The sequence below is a fragment of the Balaenoptera musculus genome, chromosome 19 (assembly GCF_009873245.2).
Source record: "Balaenoptera musculus isolate JJ_BM4_2016_0621 chromosome 19, mBalMus1.pri.v3, whole genome shotgun sequence".
In the NCBI taxonomy this organism is placed as follows: domain Eukaryota; kingdom Metazoa; phylum Chordata; class Mammalia; order Artiodactyla; family Balaenopteridae; genus Balaenoptera; species Balaenoptera musculus.
This window is the reverse complement of record NC_045803.1, coordinates 43660035-43671624: the sequence shown is the minus strand read 5'-3', so window position 1 is coordinate 43671624 and position 11590 is coordinate 43660035. Positions and strand designations below refer to the sequence as shown.

General features: G+C 41.7%; 1 protein-coding gene across 1 annotated transcript; it reads left to right on the top strand.

The window, feature by feature from the left end:
* The first annotated feature begins 872 nt into the window (after window positions 1–872).
* On the top strand, window positions 873–9839 carry PSMD7 (proteasome 26S subunit, non-ATPase 7). Its single transcript, XM_036834272.1, has 7 exons — window positions 873–1068; window positions 3178–3269; window positions 4158–4250; window positions 4936–5033; window positions 5602–5682; window positions 7663–7754; window positions 8888–9839. The coding sequence occupies exons 1-7, from the start codon at window positions 995–997 to the stop codon at window positions 9324–9326; spliced, it is 969 nt and encodes a 322-aa protein (XP_036690167.1). The 5' UTR covers window positions 873–994; the 3' UTR covers window positions 9327–9839.
* Window positions 9840–11590: the final 1751 nt, after the last annotated feature.

Sequence of the window (11590 nt, the reverse complement as noted above, 5' to 3'; positions counted from 1 at the left end):
ACAGGGAAGGTAGAAGGTGTTAAAACAGGATAAACAATAAATAATTCACGTTGCTGAAGTATTGTTTTTGTTTACAGAAATGGCAACTTAAAGCCAGACAGAAAAACTAAACTTGCATGGATTTAAGTCATTTGCCTTCTTCCGCAAATTAAGCTCAAGTCCTCTTTTCCTACATTTCCCCTTTTAGTCTTGTTTTTTCTCTTTCCCAGCTAACTATGAAAACATATTTCCTTATTGCTTTCCATCTTTTCGTCAATCTTTTTGTAAGTTTTTACTTTAAAATCAATCTGAATGATCTAACTCTAGGCACAAACTGCATTCTTCTAACCCTTGTTAAATGGTAAGTAATATAAAGACAGGTGGGAAAATATAGACAGGTTGATTATTTGCTAAGTGTCCATGGTAAAGATTAAGGAGAAATTCCCCGACAATAAAATGAGATAAATTACCAAACCTACTTTAAGGGAATGCCCTAATGCTAGAGATTTAAAGTTAGTTCCTCTAAGAAATTCTGGAAGATTTTGACTAGAAGCGAAAGTGAACATTTTCTGAATGGTGGAAATATTACTTATTACTATTTACATTTTTCTTAGCATCTTCTCCAGTCTTCAGATGGGGGGGAGGGGGAGGTGAGCTAGTAAGGCACTGAGGCGAAAAGCCGCAGCGGGTGACAGTACAGGCCAAACACCAGGAGGTCAACCTTTATCAGTCTCCAGTGTCCTGTTAGCTTTCATGACCTGGGAAACTCGCAGCCAGTCACCCGAGGCGGGTCCCGCCTTCCCCGGCACTTCCCCTCCTCAAGGTGGCGGCGGGGAGCGACAATCCGAGCCCGACGCGCGCGGCACTCCGGGAGCGGAAGAAGGAGCCGCGCGGCGGCGGGCCCAACCGGAAGGGGAGGAGCCGGGCCTGGAGGATCCCGGAGAATCGTTGCTGTTCCGGCCGTCGGTGTCTGCGGGTCGCGGGGAGCAGGGCCTGGCGGGCGGGGTGTGTCGCGATGCCGGAGCTGGCGGTGCAGAAGGTGGTGGTCCACCCCCTGGTGCTGCTCAGTGTGGTGGATCATTTCAATCGGTGAGCGGGCGGCACGGGGCGTCCTACCGGGCCGGTGGCGCCGCTGCTGCTGAGTCACGGCCGCTGGGGATGGCGCGGCGGCCGCGGGGGCGCAGATGCACCGGGGGCGGCCCTGTGTCACCGAGGGGCCCAAACCAACTCTGTTCACGAAGCCCCAAGTCACCCGGCATCGTCTCCCCCGCCGTCCCAGCCGGCACTCCGGGAACTGGGCTTCTCGTTCCTTTTACCCAGTCCGTACGATGCCAGAGTATGGGGGCAGGCTTCACTTGCCCCTGATCCCCAGGGCCTCGTGCCCATCTGTCACCTCGTCCGCCCCTTTTCGCCTGAAAGACTCGGTGTCTGGTAGAAAAGCCCTTCAGACTCGCACTTTTTGCCTCTGAAGGCCGTCACCGAAATTCTGTTCTCAGCGCTCCGAAGGACTCCCTGGAAGAACTGTGGTTTTAATTTAACTCGTGAAAGTTTCCAAGTGGGACTCTGGTTTGACGATAGCTTAAAACGTAGATGTTTTAAGTTTTAAAGTCAAGTTTTTCTTTTAAAAATGAGACCCGTTGGAGATGTTGGCATTAATGAATAAGAAAACATCCCACAGATGTTTCTTCCGCCTTTCGCTTGCTTGTTTTGAGCTGTTTCGTCCCGCTGGACCTGTTACACGTGTTCATAAATTTACAAGATAATTAATTGACTTGGAAAGTTGTAAGACCCCAGTTGGGAGCATCTGCTGTAAAGTCATAGTTGCTAAGTGCCCATCCTCTTGCAACTTGCTTTGTACAACTCCCAATTCAACCAGAGCCAAAACCAAACTCAAGACTTCCTGTGAGGTCAGGGTCCCCAGTCCAGTTCCATTGCTTTGTAGCACCCTTAGCCTAACAGGATATGCGAGCTTTCCCACTGTACAAATGATTAGTATTTTTCTCCTGTAGGATACTAGAGGTGCTAAGAGGGCAAGCATCTTTCAGTTCTGTTCAGTAAATTCAGCAACACTTGTTAAGGGCATAGTGAAGGCAGACACTGCAAGCTGCTCTGTCAGACAATTGCAGGGTTTTTTAAAACGCGAATGGATTTTTGTAGATCAAAAGAAAAGCCCATGAGTGTGGAAGTTTCCTTTGAACTTAGATTTCCCAAAAAATTAGAACCACCAGAATACAGAATCCTTAACTTTGGTCCAAACCCTAAATATAGTAAGCATTTATAAATTTGCCAGACCGTATGTTTAGATAAATACAGTTAAATCAGTATGAAACCAGCAACTGTTAAGGAATTGTAGTTCATTTCACCGTGACTTTTGTCTTTGCTTTGAACATAAAATTGTATTGTTTCTGTATGTTACAATTGTTAGTGGTTAAAGGAGAATTCTACATGATGACCAATGAAATGAGATATAAGTGAAACACTTGCAGTTCCTTAGGACAGAAATCATTGAGGAGGTTTGATATGGAAATAAATATTCTGAAGTAGTCTTTCTGGTTCATTGAGCCCTCCTCCCAGTATGATTAGTCACCAGCTCACTTCCAACTTCTGCCTAATTAAGCCATTCAGAGACCACAAATGGCACACACATGCTTCTGGGTCAGAATCATTTTCTGAGCCCTAAATGGTACAAAGAATTATAACATCTATTGGGGCTTGTTGACATAGATGTTCCAGAGAAGAGTTGGCAAGCTGGACCATAAAACTGGTTCAACTTTAGCATCTTTATCCCTGAAAAGATTTTTGAGGACAGAGAAGATGGGGAAAATTTAAAAGAGAAAGGTAAGCTGCAGAGGAAAAAATAAAAGTAAATGTGATTTCAAACAACCAAATACATTTAAAACCTTAAGATCTGGGGGAGTTTTCATTTTCTCCATTTTAAATTTCTATAAAGTTTGAGATTTTTTTCCAAGCATGTCTTTCTTTGCAGTCAGCAGTGAAACTGCCAGTGTCCAAAGTTCACGAATTACCCATTATATTTATTAGAATTATTAAGGACTAACCCATTATATTTGTTTAGTGGGATTAATTCCCAGATAAGCTAAATTGTATCTGTACCATTGATATTTCCTGTTGGGTATCTTATTGTTGGTCCACTTCTGTCTGTGCCCCTCCAGACTGACCTTCTGTTTTCTCATTCAGAATAGGCAAGGTTGGAAACCAGAAGCGTGTTGTTGGTGTGCTTTTGGGGTCATGGCAAAAGAAAGTTCTCGATGTATCCAACAGTTTTGCAGGTAAAAGAAAAATTTGTCAATTATACCTCAGTTTTTTAAAAAATAAAAAGGCAAATTTTATATTTTCTGAGTATGGTTAAAATGTCAGTTAACTTTTAAAAAGAAAGAAACTTTCGTGGTCTCCATTTTTTATTATAACCAAGCAATTCTATTTCAGAATTGCTTAAGTATAGAAAAGGGAGGCTAAAGGCTACACACTGAACTGGATAGTAAATATTTAAAACTTGCAGGCCATACGGTCTCCATTGCAACTGCTCAGCTCTGCTAATGTAGCAGGAAAGCAACTATAGACAGTATGTAGACAAACTAATAGGTATATTGCAGTAAAACTATTAAAATAGGCAGCGGGTGTAGTTTGTCAACCACTGTACTAAACTATTAACCATGGTTATGGGTAGGCAAGGGGGAGATAAAGACCTTATCTTTTACACTGTTTCATAAATCTTTATAAGAATGTATCCATATATTTTATGATTGAAGCAACAATAATAAAGAACAACAAAATAATTCCTGGCATGGCTGCTAGACTAGAGGTCACTAACTCCAGTGTCTAAAAGGATCAGGCAGTGATGTAATTTGCCAGACGGGAATATTAGGAAGTGATGGAGCTTTTAGCAAACTGAAGAATGTGTCCTTTATAAAGGGGGTGGCTTCTGTCTGGCTCTAGCCAGTTGCTGGGTCTTCCAGTTTTTCAAGAGAACCTGGAGGTCTCGATTTGTATGTGAAATCTTCCAGTTTTTACTAAAAGCAACTCAAAAATAATTTTAATACCGTGTTGGACAAACCAAAGACATGGATCAGATCTGGCCTAGGGGTCTACAGTTGTGATATGTGCCCTTAGAGTTCTATCTAGCACCCTAAACTGTTTTTTGTTTTTTTTATCTCTAGTCCCTTTTGATGAAGATGACAAAGATGATTCTGTCTGGTTTTTAGACCACGATTATTTGGAAAACATGTATGGAATGTTTAAGAAGGTCAATGGTAGGTGGCATTGTGGCACGTGTGTGTGTGTGTAGGTATATGTGTGCCCATAATGCCTTTTCTAAATATTCACTTTTCTTTGTTTAATGTCGAAGGCCCTTTCACTTAGCTAGACTGAAGTAAGACTAGTGGTAGTAGAGGAATGAGGTAGAATAAATGAGAAACTAGAGTAGCAATTTAAGGCCAGCTAGACCACCTAGGCTTCAGGGGAGAGAGCTAGCCCTCTACAGCAGAAAAGCAAAGAATGGTCAAATAAAATCCACCTGCCCCTAGAGCTTTAGTACCACCAGGGTAAATATCTCTGTTACATGTGTCGCTTTCATTTTATTTCATTTCAGCAACCACATTGCTTTGGAAATGTTTATTCCCACAGCACTCACAGTTGTAATCTATGTGACATGAACTTGAATTCATTTATATATTGCCTTGGAATTGTTTTCTAGTTGTTTCATGTGTGACTGGTCTCCTAAACTAGTCTGAGATATGTATATCTCTAGATTTCCCCTGCTGTTTGTTTTCTGAGAATCCTGTTTTTGAGTTTTAGATTTCATAGGTATGTCAAGGTTTAGATGTCTGGAATTTCTGTAAAAGCTAGAGAACATAACTACTGGAGTTCTTACCCTTTTTGAGGGAAATATATAGATCTTTATGTAACAATTCAAAGCCACTAATTTTTCCTTCCCAGCCAGAGAAAGAATAGTTGGGTGGTACCACACAGGCCCTAAACTACACAAGAATGACATCGCCATCAATGAACTCATGAAAAGATACTGCCCTAACTCAGTAAGTGTACTCCGTCTTTAAAACTCTTGACTCATATTCGTTGCCAGCTAACTCAAGAAAAAGCATCCTAGGAAGGATTTGGATAATGAATCATTTCACCACTTTTTCTCTATAAGCTTGTGTTAATTTGCAGTGTTTTGTGTAGTATACGGTAACCCAGTGTATTTAGTAAGTTAAACATCTGTTCAGTGCTAGGTATATAAGTTATCTTCCTTAATCCTCTCAGTAACTGTATGAGATTGTTATCCTCTTTACAATGAGAAAACAGGTTCAGAATGGTTAGTAAGGTCTTCTAAGTGTGGGGCTGGGATTAAAATGCTGGCTTTCTTGACTCTAATCTCCTTCTGCTTGATAACCTCACTATACTACCTCTCAGCTTGTTAATGGATGGGGTTGAAGAGCAGAGCAAATAAGATAATTTGAAATGTAAAGTTATTTTTTTTTTCTGAAAATTCTGGCTTATATCTGGTTGAATGAATAAAAAAGCTTCAGCAATCATCAGAATGGCTGCAGTTATTCCTTACGTGCTCAGTATGAGGTGATTTGCTAAGATTTGTTTTTCTGCCAGGTATTGGTCATCATTGACGTGAAACCAAAGGACTTGGGACTGCCCACAGAAGCATATATTTCGGTGGAAGAAGTTCATGATGTAAGTCATCTTGCTGTGAGCCTAGGAGATTAGATTTGCTACTTTTAGGGCCATTGGGGTTTTTTTTTTTTCCCATTTTCAAGTCAACAGATACTTTATAACAAAGAAAAGGTTATTGGTTTCTGTCAGTAGTTTGATATTATGTTTTTTTCCCCCAAATTTGAGTCACCAAATTTTAGAAATAGGACCATAGAAATCTAAAGTCCCCTTTTACAAATGAAATTGAGACAAAAGTAGTCAAATGATTGCCCAGAGATGTTCTCAGCAAAGTAAATGCAGAGCCTGGTGAGCTTGGTCTTAATCTAATGCAGTTTCCACTGTTGGCCCACCTATATAGTGACTATATTAACTATCTAGTCTATAGCCAATCCCTATAGACTAGATCCTAGGTTTTCAAATAGAGTAAGAGCTGCCAGGAGCTAGATGGCAAAACCCATCTGTATGATTTGACACCTGTATAGTCAGCTCCATGACATTCAGTACCAGCTGTGTGGTCTGTTAGCTTGTTTCTTGGGTATGGACATGAAGAGCTGCCAGAATAGCTTTTCTCTATTTCCAAGAAAATTGAACTCAAATTCTAGGATAGGATTTGATGTGAAATTGTGTATGAGTTGTGTTTTGAGCGTAAAATATTTGCACTTAGGGTGTGCAAAGAGCTCAGTCTTGAATTTCCAAAGTTGAATGGACAGACTAAAGGCTGTCTTTCTTCCTTATGGTTATCCATATATTCAGTTTTAAAATCTGGAAAAGGCTTTGTTAAGTTAGTTCCCTTCAGGTGTTCCTTGCACTGAGCTCTGTGCTCCTATTGCTCTTTGCCTTGCTTCCAGAGAGCTTACATCCAAATTTATTGCCTAGTTGCAGTAAGACTTTCATCCCTGGTCTTGGTATAGTTGTTATAAGTTAAATTTTACCCTGCCTCTTTCAAAAAGGAATTAGAGGCTGCTTATACATACACATGCACATGCATGCACGCACTCGCACACACACACACCAATGAAACAAGATCTTTCAATAGAGAGGATGGAGGGGATGTAAGGGTCATATAATAAGATGAAGCCAGGGAAAATCAGTACATGAAAAGACATGCCACGAAGTCCTGCACGAGTGGTGAAGGCTCTGACCATCCTAGCATACAAAGCCAAGAGGAAGATGCCATTTGCAGGATTCACACTGTCCTGGGTAAAATAACAACAGCTAATGTTTATACCACTTAGTGTAAGTGAAGTGACTTTCCCAAGATCTCACTGCTCCCTTATCACACATGGCAGAGCCAGGCTTTGAATCTAAGCAGCCTGGCTAGAGTCTGTGCACTCACTGCTGTGCTGTCGTGCCTCACACACATTTTACAGCCTTTACAGGAGATGTACAGCCTCTTCTGGCACTAGATCTGAGAAAAGTTTCTCCTAAGTCCCATCAAGAAGTCACTAAGTGATACAGCAAACCACATCCACTAATGGGTTCCTTGACTAATTCAGGTCACCAGAAAATCAGTTATTCTAACCACATTGCTTTGGTGCTCTGACCATTTGACCCAAGGGACAACAGATGGTTAAAAGTTGTATCTTCTGACATGAGCTTGCCTGAAGTACAGGTGTTCTGAATATTGCCTATTTTAGAATGAACGCTTATAAGTCCTTAAAATTTAGCCGAATCAAGACTTTCCTGATGTTTGAATCAAGACTTCCCTGATGTTCAACTCTACTGCAGGCTTGAGAGAATATCAAGATTTTCCTTAGAAATAAACTAACGATGATTCCCCACTACACCTCCTCCCTGAGCAGGACCACTGTGACTTCAGCTTATAAGTCACAGTGCTTTGAAAGCTTTCAAACTTTACCCACCCTTGCCATGAAAAAGCCAGTAATGACACCCATGAAGTGATTTGGCTTAAAGCAGAAGAATCAAGGCATGAAAAGGAACATGTGCCAGTTTGTTCATTTGTTTGTAAGTAAATAACTGTAGTTAAGTCTCCTCTCCCAGGATGGAACTCCAACCTCAAAAACATTTGAGCACGTGACCAGTGAAATTGGAGCAGAGGAAGCTGAGGAAGTCGGAGTTGAACACTTGTTACGGTGAGACTTTAGGACGGCATCAGAATCAGCAGCAGCCCAAGACGCTGCTCAGCGTAAAGAAGAGATCTGTATCAGGAATAGGGAGACCTGGGTTCTAGTCCTGGGCCATCTCTAAAGTGTCCTGAGTTATGATTTATGAGTCTGTGGACAGCACACCTTGTCTGGAAGCTGTAATGCTGGCTGTGACGGGAACAGATGTGTGAATTATTTAAAAGCAAACGTGTGCTCTTTCAGTGTACCTCCTTTTCAATGATTGTAGCTAGCCAGTTTTCTGCAGAGAATCTGCATCTTGGACTGGGATGGATGGATGGATGAATTGATTGATTTAAATTTATATTTTATTTATTTATTTTTGGCTGCATTGGGTCTTCATTGTTGCACGTGGGCTTTCTCTCGTTGTGGCGAGCAGGGACTACTCTTCGTTGCCGTGCGTGGGCTTCTCACTGCCGTGGCTTCTCTTGTTGCGGAGCACAGGCTCTAGGCACGTGGGATTCAGTAGTTGTGGCACACGGACTCAGTAGTTGTGGCTCGCAGGCTCAGTAGTGGCACACGGGCTTAGTTGCTCCGCGGCATGTGGGATCTTCCTGGGCCAGGGCTCGAACCCACATCCCCTGCATTGGCAGGCGGATTCTTAACCACTGTGCCACCAGGGAAGCCCTGGGGTTTTACTTTTAAATCCTCTGCTTACATAACCCTGACTGACTTACTTGAAATGGTCATAGATTTTCTCAAACAATAAGATGCCTTCCACTTCAAAAAGTTACTGCTGACTGATTTAAAAGCTTCTCCCAACATCATATAGATGCAGGTGGAGAAAATGCCACCCTTTTTAGGAACAGGGAACTTGAAGTAGAGAGGGTTTGTTTTTTGTTTTTTTAGTGAAAATGATTTCAGTTTAGCTCTCTCTTTTCTTTTGAAAAATACCCTGTGATGAGAAAGATAAAACATATTCCTCCAAATGAAAACAAGATTAAGGCAATTTTACTCAAATCTTTATCAAATGGGGAAGTAACATTTTCCTTTGGAAAACTTGCCCCTCCTCACAAACTTAGTATTTCCTCAGAATGTGAAAATCTGCGTGATAGTACAGGACACTGATGTATTTTCCTGCCCTTTCTTGTGGGTTCCTACAGAGACATCAAAGACACTACAGTGGGCACTCTTTCCCAGCGGATCACAAACCAGGTCCATGGTTTGAAGGGACTCAATTCCAAGCTTCTGGATATCAGGAGCTACCTAGAGAAAGTGGCCACAGGCAAGCTGCCCATCAACCATCAGATCATCTACCAGCTGCAGGACGTCTTCAACCTGCTGCCAGATGTCAGCCTGCAGGAGTTTGTCAAGGCCTTTTACCTGAAGACCAATGACCAGATGGTGGTGGTGTATTTGGCCTCGCTGATCCGTTCCGTGGTCGCCTTGCACAACCTCATCAACAACAAGATCGCCAACCGGGACGCAGAGAAGAAAGAAGGGCAGGAAAAAGAAGACAGCAAAAAGGATAGAAAAGATGACAAAGAGAAAGATAAGGAAAAGAGTGATGTAAAGAAAGAAGAGAAAAAGGAGAAAAAATAAAACATGTAGCTTTTTAATTTGTAAATTAAAATCTTATAAACTAACTCATTGTGCCGCCAGAGGGTTCTTTTCACTTTAAGTGCAAAAGCTGTATTGATGAGAGCTCTCTGGATAGAGGGACTAATCTTGTACCTGAACTGCAGCTTAGGCTGCTCTGAGTTGGGAATGTGATAGCTCAGGCTTCAGACTGTGTGAGAAAAGTGAAGAGACATAAACGTAACATTTTTAGTACTCTTCCTGCTTTTATCTATAAGACCAGGAGTTGAATTTTCCCCATCTCAAGAGACTCTTGGGGTCTGTTTCTGGCAGTCTGCAAAATTGCAAAATGGAATGCACGAATTCCATAAGTACTCTGCCTCAGAACACCTTGAGGTCTGACCCTCTGGACTCTGTTGAGAGTACCACCCCCACGGGACTTCTTGGACCCATAGCTCTGGCATTCTCGGGGCTTGGGATCCATCTCAAGATATTGTTTACCTTCGAAGACACAATTAAATGGCTTGGTTTTTAAGTCTGTGTTCTGGTCGTTTTTGACTCTGGGTGTGGTGATCCGTTGTTTTCAGAAGCAACCAAGACAGTCTTTAATTGAAGCTGCCTTAAAGAATTATTTTAGACTGAATCTTTTATGAAAGCACCTCATTCCTTTAAAAACAGACAGCTGTAGGGAGGAGAGCTCTCAACTGAGCCCAGAAGACCTGTGTCCTAGTTAATGCTTCAGATTCCTCATCTGTGAAGTCCCTAGAACAGTTTTTTATAAGAGACACATTCACTCACTATTGCAGTAGGTCTAAGTACGTCAGGCCACAAGGTTAGTGGGGATGGAACAAAGTCTCCCCAAAGTAAGTTTGAAGATACTTAATCATTTGACTTACAGCTGTCACTTGGATATTAATTTCCTTTCTTGAGCGATTAGAACCTCCCTAAGAGTTCTCCAGTGCACCATATGGACTGTCAATGTTCAGATATTTAAGAATATAATGGCACTAAAACTAAGTCAGTGGAATCTCAAAAACCACTTCGTAATGTTATAATGCCTCAAAGTTACTGGAAGCATCCATTTTTAATCCACAGACCTGCCTGCCAAAGAACTAGTTGAAATTTGGGGGCTGATGTAGAGCTGAGCTTTTATCCTACACAAATAGGAGCACCCATATCAGTGGTCTCTTCAAGGTTCATTAAGATTCTGAGAAAAAAAAGAAATAGTAAAGGGAAAAAAACTAGAGAACCAAGTTTTGTCTACTGCAGCATTCAAAAGTCAGATGGTTGGTACATCTAACCGAATAAAAGAAATACAAAATACATAGTTCAAAGCTTGAGATGCATGAGATGCATTTAAAATGACAGGAGTGTGTTGAAGTTTTTGAGATTTGGTTGCCATGTTTAGAACAGACTGAGAAAGGGAAACTCTCCACGGTGGGCAGGAAAGAGCCAGGATGCAATGATTCTGAGGCTAGGCAGCGGGAAGGAGGAGAATGTCATCCCAAAGAGTGGGTCCTTTATGTAGGATCGGGGGCAACTTGAGACCACACAGGATCATATCCACCTTTAGTAGTATGATCTGCACTAAAAAGCTTTCCCAGGGTCTAACAGGACAATGCCACAGGCTTTTAAGTTTGTCACCATTTGATAAATTGGAATGTTTATTGAGCATATAAGAACGTGGGAATACCCAGGCCTTGTTACATTTAATAGTTTGAGCCACATGTGGCAACATTGACTTCTACCTTCCTAACAGGCTCTTCAGTTCCTACTTCTAACAAAATTCATTTGTAGCCTCTAGAGTCATGTAGGCTCATTTTCTAAGGCAAAATTGCTGCCATCCTATATAAGGGGGGTGAGCCTTGTAAGAATATTGATGAAGTCTTGCTTATACAAATAGCAGCTCACTTGACTGCAAAACCCATGGCCCTCACCTAAAATAAAGCCATGTGTTTGGATAGCTCAGCAGTCTCGAGATTTCTAAACTACTTCTGTTGTTTTTGAACACATTGAAAAAGTATCCTAGAAAAAGTCTGATCCCAATTCTGGACCTCATATCCAGAGCTATGACATTCCCTTCCTTCCATTTTCAAAACATTCCACAATGACTTAGGGAGTTCAGGCTGCTCCTGCTACACACGTTACAGAGAGGAGGGCATTTATTCCTTACTAGTTTTCTGTCTGATAACTAACATCTGAAATATCCCTAAACTTAGAGGTCAGTTATCCTTAGTGAAAAGATGGATACTATCAGGGTGGAACAACAGCTTTGGGCCCACTAATTA

Excerpts from the sequence above, each read along its gene's own strand:
- PSMD7 (XM_036834272.1), top strand. The coding sequence starts at position 995 with ATGCCGGAGCTGGCGGTGCAGAAGGTGGTGGTCCACCCCCTGGTGCTG. Across the intron at positions 4,251-4,935 it reads AATGTTTAAGAAGGTCAATG|CCAGAGAAAGAATAGTTGGG; the intron begins GTAGGTGGCATT and ends TTTCCTTCCCAG. Across the intron at positions 7,755-8,887 it reads GGAGTTGAACACTTGTTACG|AGACATCAAAGACACTACAG; the intron begins GTGAGACTTTAG and ends GGGTTCCTACAG.